The sequence below is a fragment of the Mycteria americana genome, chromosome 1 (assembly GCF_035582795.1).
Source record: "Mycteria americana isolate JAX WOST 10 ecotype Jacksonville Zoo and Gardens chromosome 1, USCA_MyAme_1.0, whole genome shotgun sequence".
Lineage (NCBI taxonomy): Eukaryota > Metazoa > Chordata > Aves > Ciconiiformes > Ciconiidae > Mycteria > Mycteria americana.
In genome coordinates this window covers 134,563,516-134,582,363 of record NC_134365.1, presented here as the reverse complement: position 1 = coordinate 134,582,363, position 18,848 = coordinate 134,563,516, and the positions used below count along the sequence as shown (strand labels likewise).

Here is an 18,848-nt window from a genome sequence, read left to right as displayed (position 1 = left end):
TAGCAATCCATGACACCCGATTTCCCATTTTCTGACTAACAAAAAAAAATTATGCAAATACATGTTGAAAGTATTAATATAATGAAGTAAAGCTTAATGCTGCCGTTTAGTACGAAGCTCCACCTACATTGTAACAATTGGGCATCTTGCAATCTTCTGGTTTAAATGCAGTTTAAACTCTTGTGCCTGATATTATAATGACATGTGTTATCCCCTACAGCATAATACTGGGAGGCTAGACGGGCAGGGGAGAGGAGAGGGGAATATTGCTCGAAAGATTAAGATTTATTATTGAAATTAGATTTATGAACAGAGGCTCTTACATCCTCATAAGATGATTTTTGGTTTTGTTACAGTTTGTGTACAGTTACATTAGTTGACTTTTGGAGGAACTCACATGATGTGCATATCTTTTCATATACAAACTCACAGAATTTACAAAATGCTGAAACTGGAAAAAAACAGCATTGTCATTTAGGAAATGTGCTGTATATTAAGGCACTGAGCAGCATTAGGAAGCATTTATGTAAGCACAGCTGTTTGAATGCCATTTCCGTGAGAAATTCCATATTCCCAGAAATTATATTCAAGAAAAGGATTGGGGAATTTCTGCTCAAGGGGTGAGGGGGAACCCTAAAATGTCAGTATATTAGTTGGGTTTATTTGTGTAAATACAACATCCTCTCATGAAATTGGTGTTTGGAAACATTTGTTTGATTTACTTGATCTATGTTCCTTGGGAATTAGAACCTATATGAATTGATTAATTGCTAAATCTTCATTAATTCCTGTGGACGTGCATATTAATTACATCCTCATTAATGCAAAATTAATTCATAATGATTAAATTTTCTGTCAGAATGTCAGGGGAATTAATAATGATGGGCTGGTTATTTTCAAGAGTCACTAGTCTAACCATGGTGAGATGGACTCTGCCATCATGAAATAAGTTGATGGACATTAATTGTATCAAATACGAAACATGTTTGCCTGAATTGATTAATGGTGTGTTGATCATCATTAAGTGCCTTCTAAAAAACCCAACAAAACAAGCAAACAACCAACCCTCTCCCCCCCAAACCCACAAAATAAAACAAGGGGTGGGGGAGATGCAGTTTATCAAAACAAGGCAGGCCTAGATTAAGGCATCAACTCCACAAAGACAATTCTGAGGAATGAACTCCTGGAGCTGCAGAATACACTGTTACTTTTTTTTTTTTTTTTTTTTTTTTAATACAAAGTTAATGGTTTGAAAATATGGAAACTATTGTGTTTAAGGCACATCTGAGGCTGTGTAAGCCAACACAAGGCCTTCCAAAGGGACCAATGGTCCCATTCACTGGCATCCTGGATGCTTCTACCTTCCAAAGAGGTGGGAATATACAATACGGCAGGTGGCAGAACAATCTGAGGTGTGTCTAATACTCAGCATTATTTCATATTCCTGTGTGAACAAGGAGTTTGCCTTTATGAAAGTTGCTTGGAGTGATTATTTTTGAGTCCTTATGTACTCCAGTAAGATGATTCTGGTGACCTGATTATTTAAAATGGGGAACTAAGAGAAACAAGGTAGGAAAGTAGTAGAACACTGATTAAGGAGGGAACACAAAATACGTGAAAGTGGAAATAATATATGCTTTAATAAAATTTAAAAGCTACATTATAAGCACCAGAAAAGTGTATTGACTTGCTATTTTATTTTAGACTCAAAGGGAAAAGCTTTATTTAGTCAAGGATAGTTTTAAGCATACAGAGAAAGATTTTTGCAAGCCTTTCATGCTAGTTTGTTTTTCCGTATATATATATTTAGCAAACAGTAGAGAAATCTGGACCATAATGCATTAGAAATTCAAAATAGGTGTTTATAAAATGCATTTAACTAATTTTTGTAGTGTATTAGGCTCAGACTGCTTTCCTTCCAGTCGTCTGAAACTGAGCAATGTTCACAGCCACCAAGAAAAAAAAGGGAGAAGAGCCTTAATGTCAGTAAGGTGCTGGTATTTTTAAAATTATATAACTACAGTGCTGAGAAAACTTTTAATTGTTTGTCTTTTTAGTTGCGAGGGAGTGAAAATTACATCTTTAAACAGTGTATTTTCTTATTTTGGAATCCTGGAAACAAACTTTTATTTAAAAACCAATCATTTGCAGCTCACTTCTTGTAAAGCGTCTGGTGGGGATGAAGACTCCAGATTGCACATGTTGGACTGTGCACCAGACACCTGAAGTAGCAAGATGTACTGCAGAACAATTAGCAGAACTGGTAGTTTACAAAAATAAATTTAGGTTAGTTCATATTTTAGGGAAGCCTCAAAAAACAAATATTGCTATCAATTGTTAATAGAGGAAATGGGTTGGACTGTACACTAAAGTTGCATAGCAGGAGAAGTTCTCAGAAGAACCTGTGTTTTAAAGGCATAAAGGAATGTAATCAGGCCTTGAAATTATGTATTTGAAGTTGGGTTATACTGGTGTCAGAAGAGAGTTGTAAGTAGGCTTCTGTGCCCTCCTCTGAGGTTTGTCTCTGTGGTGTTTTCCAGGCAGGCGAGAACTTGCTCTGCTCTTCTCCCAAGGCTTCTAGATGCAAAGCATCTCTGAAATGGAAGCTGGGGAGGTCCATTAGAGTGGGAGTTTGACCTGTGCTAATAAACCTGCTAAGAGGGATAAAGTTGTACTGAAACATTAAACATTGCATCCTACAGCAGGACATGTCCATGTCTTTTTCAGGAGAGTGCTCTGAGAGAACATGTTTAACTCTAAGAATAATCTTGGCTTGACTATGCTTGTCTTGTTCCCAAGAAATATGTCCAGATTTGAAATATGTCAAGCTACGTCTGCCACTTCCTTTCAGAACATATATGTTTATATGTGTATATATATATATATATATATATATTCTTTAGCCTCCCCTCTATACCCGTCTCCAGCTATAGGGGTCAGGTTTCCAAACTGATGAGAATAAAAATATATATATCAGGTTTTCTTCTTTGACTATCTTGTAACCTGGACTGTTTGTGTTGCAGTCTATTAAACTCATATTTTCACATAGCAAGACAGGGAAGTTACCATTGGTCAAGTGATCACAACAGTCTTGTGTATAATTTTAGATGCTGTGGCCAGTGCTTTTATTTTGAGGTGGAACATTGTGCCCCTCGTAGGCCTTCATCCATAAAACTTACCACTGCCAGCTCTCCTTTGCTTAACTTCGAGCTTTGAAAAAAAGGAATTGGAAACCAGATACTCTAAATGAATGTCAGCTGACCCCAAACCATTCTGAAATAATCACTCTTGGAACATGTAAGCTCCCATTACTGTAATTAAGACTGTACATTTGTCTAGCTGTGATTTCCGTAACAGCAGCGTAGTTCTGAAGGTTTTTTTGTGTGCCCTTTGGCATTCTCACCAAATCATTGCTCTGTGAACTGTACTGAACTTGACTTCTTAAATCCAGTGCACTGGGAGTTTGAAGAAAGGGCAGTGCCTTCATGCCACAGTTGAAGTCCTCAGATACCCTTAGTGGCACAAGCGCAGTTGGCTACTTGGGGTTTAGGGGTTACAGTTGCTTTTCAGGAACTCTTTTGCCATAGCTCTTCAGTGTGAAGAAAATATGGTATTTAAGGGCTAGACATTCTTAATGAGGACTAGATTAATCATAATTATCTTATGGCTTAGGGACCTCAGGGAATGACATTCTGCACACAAGTGTTGTGTGTTTGCTTTGATTGCCAAACTCAAACCAAGGTTTGAGTAGGTTTTTTTCTACTTTTAAGCTGAAATTCCTCACAGGACATCCTTAAAATATCCTGGTGCTGGCGTCAGATGATCTCCTGCAAATTTCCAAAAGATAACTTGGTTTTGCACATAATAGCGCTAACCTGGGAAGGAAACAAAGCTTGTGACTGATAGCTGCACATGGGTGACCAGCTCTTTAATTATTCTTCTCATCAGTTTAGAAACCTGACCCCTATAGCTGTAGAGCAGCACAGAGGGGAGGGTGAGGAACAGTGTCTTTATTGCTCAAGAATTGAAAGAGAAATCCACCTTCTCTGTCATCAGGTATTTGCAAAGAAACTCCCTTTCCACAAGCAGAGTTTCTGCATTTTGGTCTAAGAAACGGAAGCTCATAAACATGCAATATGCAGCAAATATCTGGTTACTAGCTATCGCTACCCAAACCAAAGGGAGAGCATGCTGTCGCGTGAGGCTTTGGTAGGGCCTTACTGTGGACGTAATTGATGAGAGAGCATCTTCTGCCTTTGGCCCAGTGAATGAGTAGGCATGGGTTTCTGAGAAGCCCTTGGGCTGCTTTCTGGATCTGCTCCTGAAAACAATGCATTACAAATTGCTTTCAGGTGTAGTACTGAGCATCATCTGGGCAATGCTGAGCAACTCCCACTGTCACTGATGTTAAAGGGACTGAGGGGCATTCACCATCTCCAAAGGATCAAGCTCTTTGAGTGTCTGGATCAAGTTCAGCAAGCTTTATGCTCATAAAGGAGCATAGTTCCAATCAGTAGGACTCTGACATGAGTTAGATAAGGAAGAATTAATCCTCTGTGGCTCACTTTCTTTATCTGCAACAGTAGATAATGGCTGTATCTCCTTGGTCCTACATATCTAAGAGTGCTTTGAGATCCTTATCCTAAATGTATAGAGTGCAATGCCAGGAGTAACCATTAGATTATCTCCTATGACCTTTCTTGTATCACAGACAATTACATTACTCATGTAATGCAGCTCAATAGCTTGCACTGGGATAAAACATAATTCACATTGGGCTAAAGCTTATCTTCCAAAAAAGCATCAAGTCTTGAAGATGTTAAGGGACAGAGAAAAGCCACTGTCTCCTCTGGTTGCTTGGCTCCAGCGGTTAATCACTGTCACTGCTGAATTTGTCTTCATCTTCCAACTGTTGGCTTTCTTTGTGCCTTTTTTCAGTAGACTAAAGACCTCTTTGGCACCAAGCATTTTCTAATGGTGAAGTACTTTCATACCGTAATCCCATCACCCTTCCGCCATCTTTTATGAGACAAATCATGCTCCCTCACTGCATGGCATTTCCCCCTCCGCCTTCTATTTCTCAAGGCACTCCACCCAAAGAACAACTCAAATGGTTGTGATGGTTTTCTGTACCCGATCCAGCTGTCTAACACTGTTTTTAAAATATGCACAGCCAAAGGGCAGTTAGTGTTCCAGTCTGTCTCACCAGCCTATGTACAACAATAAGATCATCTCCCCACTTTGATACTTGTCTGTTTTTGCAGTCCAAGACTGCTGTTTGCTCTAGCATTGCCCTGGGAGTTCATGCTGAATTACTTGTCTGCTTCTAGCTTTTCACTCCTCCAGGGTTACAACTTTGCAGGAAATGGGATGTCCTCTTGGGGTTCTTGTGTAGCTTTTGTTTTGTTAAAAGTCCGAGCATATTCCTGCTGGGATATTTGCACGTGCAGTTGTTTTTCTTCAAGATACAAAGCATTGTAATATTTCGATTTCATAATCTGAATAATTTCAAATCATCATCAGATATCACTGTGCAAACACTTCTAGTTTGCATTTTTCACATACAGCAAACCGTTTGTAAAGGATAAGGACAAAAATAAATGGAAAAAAAAATGCTACTATCTTTACTAGCACAATGTATTCTCCATATCTAGGGTTGGAAAGTTCAGAGAAAACGTACATTTTTCTCTCTAGAACAAGAAATAAGCTTAGCGAATCACATAGTGTCTCTCAGGAATGCAACTCAACTGTGTTTGTAGAAAACTGTCTGATAGCATACAGAATATATACAATCTGCAGATCAGGACACTGAGAAATTGAATCAATATTCCTAATCTGAATAAATGGTATGCATCTTTCTTTTCCCTGCAAATCTGGCTGTACAATCCCTTTTTCATGCACTCCAAGTCAGAAGAGGGAAAGGTACAGGATTTCTCAGTGCCATAAATAAAATAGGGTGGTTGAAAACCAGAGTGAAGCTGTGTAAGACAGTAGGCTGGAAAATCAACAAGGGCTAGAAATGGAAAGTAAGATTAAAGGTAACACTTAGCCACAAGACTATCCTTAGCAGCTTTAGAATAGCATGCAGTTAAACAAACACACACACACTAGCAAAGCTTACTTTGTGAAGTGCCTTACTCTCACTTTTAACAGCAGATGATTGCTATTTACTGTAGGGTAGTGAACCACAGGAAGCTGGCCTTTTTTAGCCCTCTTGCCCTGGAAAAGCACCATCTGAAGGCAACTCAGTATAAACCTCCTTCCTTTCCTTCCCGACCCCAGCTCCCCACCCTCCCCAGCTGTGCCTTTTTTCCCTGGCTGTCTATGTGAGCATCTACAATTCAGACACCTGAGGATCATTCCCAGGTATGGCGTGGTTTTTGTTGGCGATGCTGAGTCTTTGTGTTTCGTACAAGAGCCAGGGAGAGCGGTGATGCAAATCTGCCTGACCTGGGCTGCCAGAAGTAGAAGCCCCTTGGTAGAAGAAAATGAATGATGAAGCAATTTGCAACCTCAGAAAGTTTAGGATATCATGAACACCTTTAGCCAGTTTCTGACTGTGCAAGTGGTAGTTGCTTGATGAGATGAGTTATGTTATTTCAGCACTGTGGAGCAGAATTACCAATAGGTATTGACACTTGCCATAACTATGTTTTATGTGAAGGGAGACATAAATCTTGTGTCTGGGCATCCTGTGCATATGGAAATATGGACAATGAGGTGCTGAGATCAGTAGTGCAGGCCAAGATCCCTTTTATCCTGAAGAGAATGACTTTGGAATTAATTTGAAAGTGAAGGAAACAAAAGATGTGACTGAAGAAGAGCTGCTTTGCTAGAACAGCCGTTCAAACATGTACTTTATATTTGGCTGGGGAAACGTGATCACTGACTGTATATTCAAGATGGCTTAAGCTATGCTGGTTCACTTTGCTTGTCCTGGTAACTTTTGGCTATGATATTCTGCTTTGCATTTGTGGCAGGCTGGCGATATAAGTCAGTAGCAGCAGTAAGTTGTCATATTGTGGTTCCTGTTAATAATGATTCTATGTTCTTTCAGAGGGTTGTAAATCAGCTTAGATTGTGGTCTTTTTTTAATCTCTTCAGCTAGATTGCTATTCCATCTCTAGCACTGTAACATTTAGCTGGGAGCTAACAAATGAACTATTATTTCAAGGGGTTTTTGTTAATATTGTTGGAGTGGTCTGTGTTTCCTGGTCTAGTCAAAGCAATTTGTTCCTAAAAATTCTTATTTAAAGATGAAGCTAAATGATGCTGATCGAAGCTGGATAAATTTTTTTTTCACAATAAGTGAATCTGATGAAGGATATATTTTTTGGTCTATTGAAGCTGTCTATAGATTCAAGTTGAATTCAGTTAATCTTTGGAGTCCTAAAATGGAAGATTACTTTAGGGAGTTGGAGCTTTTCATTTTGAAACACGAAAAATGAGTTAAAAAAAAAAGGAAAGAAGAAAGCTCAAGAAGAACAAACTCAATGTCCTTCTTAGCGCTGAGTGAGCTGCTTTAGTCAAAACGCTGGTAACCCTGATCTCCCTAACTTGGCCACAGTTTTTAATTCCAGGCACTGGACTTTAGAAAAACCTATTAGACTGAACTTCTCAGTGGGTTTGCACGAATACACACAATCCCCTAGCGAGGGGTATGAGAGCAGGCATTTGGAAAGGCAGAGTAAGGAACTAAAGAGCATGTCTGTGAGTATGTCATCGGGCTGAACATTAGCTGATCTGGGGTGGTCTTTCTCTTCCTATCCCTTGGAAGACCTCATAAGTTTTGCTTTCATTCTGGTGTCCAAACAGAAAATATCTGAAGCCATTACAATTTTTCAAGGTGGAAAGACAGGCCTCCCAGACAGCTATAGTTAAGAGTTGAATTCTGGCAGAGGAGCTGGATTTGCTCTCTGTGGGTCTCACCAGCTGGCATTTGCCTCGGTGTAGATGAGAGCCTGAAATGCCACATTGCACGTCAAGAGATGGAGCCCTGTTCAGAGAGTGCCTCCTGTGCTGGTGAGAGCGCAGGATAGCCCTGAGGCAGGTCTGTTCAACTTGCGGAGGTCGTCGGAGAGCAGAGACTCTGAGCTGCAGCCCTTCGAAATGCTGCACTGCAGAGCTCGGCATGCACCGACCCACACAATTAGATATGCTCAGTGCAGGAGGGGGGCTGGCGCAGCCTGCTACTATGGCCAGGCTACTCACAGTACCCAACACTGCTAATTTGAAGATAGCTTGACGTGTGTCCATTGATTTCAATCACAGTAGTGACTTTCTTCCCATGGATACAGCAACCTGTAGATAAGAGTAATTGATTACCCATGTTTTTGATTAGTAGGCATTGCTTCTTGCCTTTTCTTGCTCTTCTTTAAGAATTTAAATGTTCAAGGACATGTAAAATCCATATATATTTGTGAGTTAAATAAGAAGAGAATTTCTAAACCTTGTATTTGGATTTTATGTTAGTTAATGCAGAAATCAGGTGGATCTGACCAGTGCTCCAGGTCTGAGCTTCTAAATCTTTCCGGAAGCTTGAGGCTAAGGATGAGGAACCTGTATAGCCTAAAGAGCACTCGCTCATGGATCACACCCCTTACTTCAGTGTTTGCAGGATTCAACCATCTTATTAAGGCTTTCATGTTTGATCACTGGATTTTCTGCCATCAGAACCAAGAAGTTTCTTCATAAATTAATTCTGAGCGAATTGGCAGCATCTACTCCACCTCATTCTTTGCAATAGTGCAGGGAGTGTTACAGCTTCGTTCTGTCCCGTAATGAAAGGGTTTGATTGGAAAACACCAGGTCTGATTTTAACAGGATTTTATGCAGGTGTACTCCTAGAGTTGATTTTATTTTATTGGATCTTATCCTCTGTATCTCTCCTGAGCTTTAGCTGGGCTTTAGCCACTGAATTTTATTAGCTTCAAAAATTCATAGCTGTGCAGCTCACTGGCAAGGAACAGAAGTTATTGCAGTGGCTTTAATAGGAGTGTATTTTTTCATCCTTAGTTTTATGTAGGTTTCATTTATAGTTTCTTTTAAAATGCCATTCTTAAAACATGAACAGGTCTGATTATTCTGCTAAGAACTGTGCACACTGGAGATATGTGTCAATGATTGGTATTATATTGTATTTAACAAGCTGAGAAATATTAGCAATTTGAGGATTTGAAGCCAAAGCTATTGGGAATCCTATTCAGCAGTATTTTTAGGGAAAAGCTGAACCATAACTAAAAGGGAATGATCTCATTACATTTCTCAAAGATCCAAGCAAATGAGTTTGTTTGGGGTTTTTGGGGGGTTGGGTTTTTGTTTTTTTGGGGTTTTTTTTGTTTTTTTTTTTTTAAAGGAGAAAAGTGATTGGCGGGAGGGAACAAGCGGCATTTGTTCATCACTACAGTATTCTTTGACTAATAAACAGTTTGATGTCAGCAGTATGGTCCTCTGAGTACTCACATGAGCACAGGTGGGGAATATCTGAGAGGTGTGGCATGGCAGGGTCTTCAAGGTGCTAGGGAAATCCTGGGAAATAAGTGTCTGTAGATCCTACCTCCAGCAGTGAGCTCCTAAGACTGAGTGGAGCCATGCAAACCCAGACCGTTCTCATCTAGAGAATCTAGTGGTACCACCCAGCTGGACTTCTGCCTCCTGTGAGAGGCGACATTGGAGAGAGGACTCTGGCGAGCTGCTGGAAAGGGCAGGGGCTGGAGAGCGAGCAGCTGCTGCCCGTTTGCAGGAGGGTGCTGCTCTTGGATGGCAGCACCACCACCTCTTCAGTACTCCGCGTCTCCCTAGCCAGTACTGGCAGAGAATAATGTTGCGTTGACACCTGATTAAGCTCCGTGTGGAAGCAGTTTGGTTTTGCCACGGGTGGTGTTATAAAGTCCCAGGGGCCCTCTGCTGACTTTGGCAGGCTGCTGGGACTCCTGGGTTGCACTATGTTCCCCCTTTTGTGTGGGGCATGCTTCTTAGCTCAGGCACAGCACCACGCAGGGTGCCTTTGTGCCTTTTGTGTGCCTTTGGGTGCCACCACTGTGCCTTTGCTCATTTGAAACCCAGAGCACTGGGGAGTATGGTATAGAGAAGGAACTCTTGAATTTTTCAAGGCTTTTTAGCTCTGCTGAGCATACAGCAGGAGGGACTTGGGATGGTTCCAGCAAAGCCACTCTCTCCAGTGGTCCCAGTAACAATAAGGTAATGCTGTGCAGGACCTGTTTGGGTCTTACAAAACCAGGTGAGGTCTGACAGGGTTTGCTAGCCCTGTTTCTGTGCTGTGCCCAAGTACTACCCTGCTTCTCTTGGCCATGGAAGTGTGCATGCTGTGCTGCACCTGAGCTGATAGATCTTGCTGAAGCTAAGCTGCCTCTGCATTTAGCAAGATAATATGTGTATCTGCAGCTGCATCATGGCTGATTTACAACTTGGATAAAATGGCTTGAGGCAGCTGAGAGTGGGCTGCTGAGATTCAGATGCACTTTTCATGCTATTTCACTTCCATAACATAATGTGAGGAATACAAGGAATGCAGAGAGATGACAGCTTAGAAAAGCTAGTTTGGCATTCAGGCACCAAGGAGGTTCACGCCTGTAGTATGAGGGAGCCATATAGTGCAGCTTTTCAAATAGTAGTGGGACATCTGGCCTTCTGTGTCATTTACAAGACCGAGGTTGTGTGCATTTGACAGACAGTGGGGCAGTTCTCCGCTGCTTGCTTTCAGCAGCAGCAGAGCTGGCAAAAGTGAATGCCAGTGGTCTGGCTCCTTGGATCCTGTCACCTTCTTCATTAGACCCCAGTTTCACAACGTACCAGCAGCAGAGGCTGAGCCACTTGAAAGAATTCCTGACTCCCTGTCCTGTGTGCTGGCTCCCACCTTCGCCCCACGATTCCCTGTCCCCTCAGTTTGCTAACGGTGGCTGTTTGTGAGGACAAGTATCTGTCAACTGGCTTTAAAACAGTCCTCTTAAAAATAAATAAATAAAAATTCCTTCTCTGTTGGGGATTGAAAAAAGTGCAATTATGTCTGTGTTACTGCTTAAGAAAATACATGTGGAACCTCATCCTTAATTAAACAAATGCTGTGGTTAAAGCAAATGCTGAGACAGGCAAACAGAGAGTTCCTACATTTTCTGATGTATTGAAAAAAATGTCATTTCTTTTTTCAGCATTGCTTGAGAAACCCATCAGCAAAAGACGAGACAGTGAAGCTGTACAAAAGGCCAAGATCCTTTATGCATCCTGCATGAATGAGAGTAAGTGGCCTGATTTGAGGGGGACACATATGTGTTACTTGTGTTTATAAAGGCAGGCTTTTTTGCTCTCCACTGAGCTCTGTGAAGCTTTGTGCAAATGCACAGGTTTTGCTGATTTGGATTCAACTGAATGCAGAGGGACTTCTACACTTTCTGAAGTTGGCTATCGAGGCTGAGGTACACCAAGGCAGAAGAAGTCAGTTTTACAGAGACCTCTGCTTGTCAGGGAACTGTGAAGGGATATTTATCTGTGCAAAAGGATGCCAAAACTGTGCTCCTGGGGTGTGGGTGTAGTGCCTGGTAAATCAGAGGAGCCCTCTGATGAAATTCTCATACTGACACTTTCAAGAGCCTGTTGCCTCAGCACCTTCTACCTTTCTCTTACCTCTTCGATGAAATACATTTTGTCGAAACACTTCCACAGGGCTGGGTATAGACAGCCATGGACTCTTTAGCTTCAAGTTATCTGCATGTCAAGCAAGTTTGGATGGGGAACCCTATAGCCGCATTTGCAGAGTGCTTTTCCTGATCTTGTAAATGTTGCTGTAAGGTGATGTACACTAGGTTGGGACACATCACTACCTTTATGTAGCTGCACAGGGGAAAGATGCGTTGGGAGGGAATGGACTTTGTCCTTCAAAGTGCCCTTTGTCCTTCTGACTCTTTCAGACTTTATTTCCTGAGCAGTTTTCTTCCAGCACAGCCTGAGACTGACTGTCAGCAATTAAGACAGCCTGCCCCGCAGCCTCGATGTGGAGATGCTGGCCCCTCTAGCTTTGATTATGTACAATAACCCCCTCTCAGAACCAGTGAAGTTTCTATGTTGGTTCCTAAGCGAGGAATTGGTTTTTTAATTGACTTAATTCCAACCCTTTGTCTTTTTTGAAAGGAACTGATTTGCTTCTCTTATTCTTGATTCAGATAAACTGGGTTGGGCTCCCGTGCTTCTATGCTCACAGGCAGAGCAGAGGCTTTGGGTTTCAGCTATTGTGTTTTGTCTTGCCTAGAAATCGATCAACGCCAATAAATCTTTGTGTCTCGTGTGGCTGCTGCTGGATTTGAATTGTCTGGAATGTAATTGTTGTCACACTTTGACATTTCAGATAAAATTGAAAAAGCTGATGTGAAACCCCTGTTAAGTATACTGAGGCATTCACCTTTCCGCTGGCCTGTGCTGGAATCCAACATTGGACCTGAAGGGCTGTGGTCAGAAAGGAGGTTTAGCTTAGTCCAAGCCTTGGCAACTCTTCGTGGTCAATACAGTAACTCTGTCTTCATCCGTTTATATGTGGCTGCTGATGACAAAATCTCCAATCGGTATATCCTGAAGGTACAATATAGCATATCTAATAGGTTACTTTGGATGGTATTTTGTGATCTCACTTTTTAAAAAACACGTTTACATGCCAAATGTTTACAGTTGATTATTGTTGCTATTATCTACTGACTTACAGATGTACATAGGTGCAGATTTATGGGAGTGCAGAAGCCACTAGGAACCACATGCTATTGAAAAATATTTCTGTACAGAATATTTTCTCCTTTCAAATAGCAAAAAAAGGTAAAATATGTTCCCAGTGGGCCAACATCCAGGGTCTATGTGCGTGAAAATGAGAGAGGTGGATATCCAGTCCTGGGGGTGTTCTGGGTGCTGCTTATGACTCATCAGTTGCATGAAGAATGTCTTTTGTCTGTGAAGATGAAGAACGGTGCATCAGTAGCAGATATTTTGAACTTGAGCTATTTTTGTTGAGATGGAAACACATTATCTTGTACTTATACAGCACCTTACAGCACAGATGTATCCCAAACACTTCCAAACCTGAAATACAGATTTTACCTTTTTAATGAAATGCTATTGCTTTTGGACCAAAGCATTACCAGTTTGTTAACAGTGCATAGCATTACACAACAGTTTAGATTAGTGAGAAAAAGACCCAAGAAATATTGCCTCACTGTAGTCTGACAAAACTCCAGAGAGAATTGTAACTATTACTGTGAGATGTCGCCATGGCAAGACTGAGTGCCTGGGCCAAATGCATTGTTGTTGTTTAAGAAGTAGAGATGAGTAGCCAGAGTAGACCAGCCTTCCACTGCTACAAGAAAATAGTCTGTGAAGGCAAGAGAGAAAGGGACAGAGAAAGATGTTATGCCATTCATCACAGCAAAATAAGATCTATGATCCTTACGTTGCTAGCACGTTGGCTAGCTGTAGGAATATAGGCAAGAATACATTGTATTTGGGGATCAAACAACAGTTAACGGTGGTGGTATGGAGTGGATGTCGATTCTGAGTCAGTTCTTTAAAATGTCTTTTGACTGAGGCATTTAACTGGTATAAAATTGAAGGGTAACTTTTCCCCATCTCTAGGACATTTTCCTGAATGCAGATCAACTGCATTGAACTTCCCTGAACAGCAGATCAACAGTTCACTGTATTAAAGATGTCATTCTACTAAGGTGCTGTTCAGATCCCGTCAGGATTGCTTTGGCTGGAGATTTGTTTAAAAGAACTGAAACAGTAGAATCAGGAGTGATATTTAGGTATCTTCTGTCCTAATATTTCAGTCCGAGTCACCTATCAGCAAAGGGCTGGGCAGTTATATTCTTATTGCTGGTCTCTTGGAAATGAATTATACCTAGCAGTGCCTTCACTCAGCATGCTTAGCGGCACCTAAGAATTGGGTATCTAAATAACTGAAGCACTACATGTTATGAATAACATGTTATTCTGTAGGGTATTCTGTTGTTAATTCGATTAAGAGCTTGATCTGCAGAATGCATCAGCCAGTATTCTACTTTGTCCACGTTTTAACAAATTCCCAGGGGTGCAGATGTACCACGGAGTATTTCAATCTGCTTGTGAAAATGGTTCTATTGCAAAATTCTTTTTGTGCAGCATTGCAAAATCATGAATGGATCAGAAAAAAGTAGAAACTCCAAATAAAACTTTGTTCAGCATTCAACATGGGGTTTTTTCGTTGAGGGCTGAAGAAGTTGGTTAACTTTTTTGTTTATTTCTCATATTTGTGCTTTCTTGGTTTCAGTGGGTTGTCAAATCTAACTCTGAAGCCACAAAAATTTGGCTGAGCATTTCATGCAAGAGTCACATGGTTGAAATAGACCAAATAATCTGAAGTTAACTATTACCAGAACACACATATGCAAAGCATAAAAGTATATCCTTTTTTGCTTCAATATGCTGAAAAAGAAGGTGGTACTGTTTTTCAAAGAGTCAGAGTTCCACTGAGCATCACAGCTACTCTCCTTTTAGTGGATGATTTGTTTTATTTGTTTATGGTATATTTTAAAGGTTGAGAACATCAGCCAGTAGAGGAAACGATGACATTTATTCACTCATTTTAGATTCTAAGTTTTATTTATTTAGGTCATTTTTATAAAGGTAGAAAATGTGAAATACAAATGGTGTAGGATTTTGATTAAAAAAGATTTATGTGAAATTGTATGAATAAATACAATCTCTCTTCACTACACTGATCTTTTAAAAACAAATACAGCATAAAAATAATAATTTTAGAACATCAAAACTGTTGTTTCTGCTCCAATCAGTCTCCTATTCAGAGTTTGGAAGCTCACTGAATTATGTTTTCAGCTTCAGCTTCCATACCCCAACCTAACCTGATCGTGTTGAAGTGTTTTGGGAAATCTCAGTTTCCACTAGTAATTTTAAGATACATGCTGTGCTGTGAGTTTTGCCTGGTTAGGAACTTGAAACAATATGCAAATACGCTCATGTAGTCATTTCACTCAAAAGACTAAGTGCAGATCTCAATGAACTTTCAGGCCTGGTTTAGAAATTACCTTGAGGATCTTATTCCAATATTAGGGTGACTGTAGACCAACAAATTTGATCCATGTTTAGATCAAAAAGATAAGTAAAAGTCAAAGATCCACCTGGACCTAGCAGACATCTTTAGCTGATGTACTGGAGGCATAACAATTTCCCGTGCATGCATGCAATCATTTCTGTGGCTGGTAGCCATCTCTTTCAGTACATCTGTTCAAAAAGCCATATACAGCATTCAGTGCTGGTCTAGGGTGAAGCTCAAAAGTGTAACCTCAATTTCAGTCAAAGAAGGCTAACAATGCTTTCCAGATACACAGCAGCTAACATGCTCCAGAACCTAATGGGCTTTTGGTCCATACACTAGACTAGTGTTTGTCTCAAGCTGACACTTGTGCGCCTGAAATATGTATAGGATGTGTGGTCGCCAGCACCAACTGTTTGATCCCGTAGACCCAGTCCTGTTGCATTACCTACTCGCTAATGGAGCCATAAACACATAAATCACATAGGTGATTCTTTGCTGTAGTGTAGGTGGCTCAGATATTGCAGGGGGCATCTGAGGCTCCCCAGATCGCAGTAATGTGATTTAGGTAATGTCTGTCAGCACAGTATAGCATTTTTTCTGTTGTTTTGAAATCCTGCGGAACTCAGGCTGGTGCAGTGTATTATGTATTAGAAATTTACACACATCTATCATAAGTGCCAGAAAAACATGAACTCTTCCAAGGTTGCTTATAGGACTACCTTTGATTTCTGATGAATTTACCTATTAAATGCTGCTTCTTGTTATTTCTAACAGCTCGACCAAGCAAGTCTCTCTCTTGCATCTCGAGAGGATTACCTAGAAAACACCACAGAAGCCAAATCTGTAAGTATTATTAACTGGAAATCAGAGTGACCATTTTTCCCTTCAGTTTTTTTCATTGTTGCTTTTGTTTTGTTGAACTCCAAACTGAGAAAGGGTTGTGGTTTGTTTGGATTTGGAGTTTTCATTATATCATCCAACAGAAGACACCACCACTACAAGCACCACTACCACAAACACTCTTACGAAGTTTCTCAAATTGAGATTTTTGTAAGATTTGGGGTCCCCCCTGCTTTTCTTCCCCCTTGGAAGGGGCCTCTGGAGTTCGTGTTGTCCAACCCCTCTGTTCAAGCAGGGTTGATCTCTGGAGTACAGTACTAGTCACTGGCCTCCAACTGGACTTTGTGCTGCTGATCACAACCCTCTGGACCTGGTCACACAGCTCATTTTCAGTCCACCTCACTGTGCACTTCTCTAACTTGTACTTTTTCAACTTGGTGAACAACCACAACTGCTCTCCCTTCATCCACCAGGATATTAATGTAATTGTAGAAGGTTATCAGGCTGGTTAAGTATGATTTCCCGTTCACAAATCCATGCTCACTACTCCTGATCACCTTGTCCTTAATGTGTTTGGAAATAGTTTCCAGGAGGATTTTCTCCATCACCTTCCCAGGGATTGATAGGCTGACCAGCTGGTAGTTCTCTGGGACTTCCTTCTTGCATTCTTTGAAGATAGGGGTGATACTTGGTCTCTTCCAGCCTTTAGGAACCTCTCCCAATAGCTATGACCTTCCAAATATCCAAGGTTGACTTGCAATGGTATCAGTCAGCTCCCTCAGCACTTATGAGTGCAACCTATCAGACCTCCTGGATTTACTTATGTCCACTTTGCTCCCTTATCTGGTCCTCTTCCACTGCGGATAGGCCTTCCTTGCTCCAGACGTCCCCTCTGGTGTCAGGGGCCTGGGATTCCTGAAGGCCAGTCTTACCAGTAAAGACTGGAGCAAAGTTGGCATTGAGTGTCTTGGCCTTTTCAGAGTCATTTGCCACCCTGCTCCATTTAGCAGCAGATCCATGTTCTGCCTAGTCTTCCTTTTCCTGTTATGTACTTGCAAAGTCTTTTCCTGTTGGTCTTCACATCCCTTGCTAGATTCAACTTCAGGTTGGCCTTAGCTTTCCAAACCATATCCCTGCAAGATTTGTCAGCAGCTCTATACTTCAAGGTCACCTGTCTGTGCTTCTACATCTTGTACACTTCCTTCTTACGTTTGAGTTTAGTTAGGAGCTCCTTGTACAGACATGCAGGCCTCCTACCACCTTTGCTTGATTTCCTACTTGTCAGAATGGACCTCTCTTGAGCTTGGAGGAGCTCAGGTAGAGCTTCATGCATTCGCACTGGTCTCTCACATAAAGGACAACTCACCCTCCTCACCTTCCCAGCCTGTCCTTCCTAAAAATCCTGTACCCATCCATTGCAGCACTCCAGTTGTGAAAATTATCCCACTATGTTTCAATGATTGCAGTGAGGTCATAGCCCTGTAACTTCACACAGACTTCTAACTCCTCCCGTTTGTTCCTCATGCTGTGTGCATTAGTGTAAAGGTATTTCCAAGGGACACCCAGTCATGCTGATTCTTTAGTATGGCCTTGAGAGCTGTCCTTATGAGGCTGTCCTGCAGGCACTTCCTTCTTTACATACCTACCCTCAAAGGGGTTCCATTTCAGCTCTGTTTTGTTGATTGTTATGTCCCCTCTTTTCCCATCACCCTGGGACTTTGGCTTGCCTACCCTACCTGCACCTACCTTAGTTATTTCTTGAGGAATCACTCCCTCCGCCATTGTTTCTAGTTTAAAGTTCTCCTTACCATGTTTGCCAGCCTGTTGGCAAAGATACTCTTGCCCTGTTTAGTCAAATGGATCCCGTCTCTTCCAAGCAGCTGTGAATTCTCAAAGAGCGTCCCATGATCATAGAAACCAAATCTCTGCTGCTGATGCCAGCTGTGCAACCATATGTTAGCCTGCAAGATCCATCATGTCCTCCTCAGGCCATTGCCCCTCACCAACAGGATCAAGAACACCACCTGGGCCCCATGCCCTTGGCTTCTGTCCCCATAGCACTGTAGTCATGCTTGATACTTCCCAGGTCGCCCCTGGCAATAGCATTGGTGCCTACCAGGAAGAGCAGCAGGGAATTGTCGTCACAGGGCTGGATAAGCCTTGGTAGCCTCTTCACAACATCCTGAATGCTAGATCCCCAGCAAACAGCAAACCTCCCTAGATGACAAATCGGGTTGGCAGATGGGGGCCTCCATCCCCTGCAGTAGTGAGTCTCTTACCACTGTTGCTTGCTTCTTCCTTCTAGTGGACCTGAGGGACTCCAATTGATAGTGCTCCTGGGTCCTCATCAGCTACAAGAGCAGTGGACTTCCAGCCTTTGTTGTGATGGGAGTTTCCACTTTCCAGCTTCATAGGCTCAGGCTCCTCCTGCTCTTCTGCTACAGCTGAAGGTCCAGGCTTTTGAAGCTGCAGGGTCTCAGGGGAGGTCTGGTTGATCTTTTTCATCTCCTCTGAGGCGGTGTGATCTGCTGTTCTCTCACAGCTCTTTCACTTGGCAGCACAGCTCCTCAGCAACTGCAGACCTCGTGCATGCTAGAGGACCATGTGCCCCAGCCTTAGTGAGAGACCTCAAGCACTCTCTACAGCCTGAGACTTGAAGAGCTGCATCCTTCCTTATGAAGCACCATCTGGGTCTAAGAGTCCAATAACAAAGAGACAGTTACACCAGTAGTGCCTGGGCATCATGTCCTGTGGCGTGTAACCACCATAGCTAAGGATGGGAATGGCAGACAAAGTTTGCTGTCCTTTTCTTTGTGAACTGCTGCATCTGTTGACAGCCTCTGGGCCCGACTCTTACCTAGGCCTCTCTCTGGCACGGGCTCAAAGGGTGCTTGACCCTCCCTGATCAGGAGTCAGCTAG

The 18,848-nt window shown here is 41.9% G+C and overlaps 1 protein-coding gene across 1 annotated transcript in view; it reads left to right on the top strand.

The window, feature by feature from the left end:
• Positions 1 to 18,848, top strand: part of PHEX (phosphate regulating endopeptidase X-linked) — a 116,285-nt gene that overhangs the window by 12,626 nt on the left and 84,811 nt on the right. Inside the window, exons 4-6 of the mRNA XM_075521218.1 lie at positions 11,169 to 11,255; positions 12,359 to 12,585; positions 15,863 to 15,931. Of these exons, the coding sequence (XP_075377333.1) occupies positions 11,169 to 11,255; positions 12,359 to 12,585; positions 15,863 to 15,931 (383 nt within the window). The remainder of the gene's footprint in view (positions 1 to 11,168; positions 11,256 to 12,358; positions 12,586 to 15,862; positions 15,932 to 18,848) is intronic.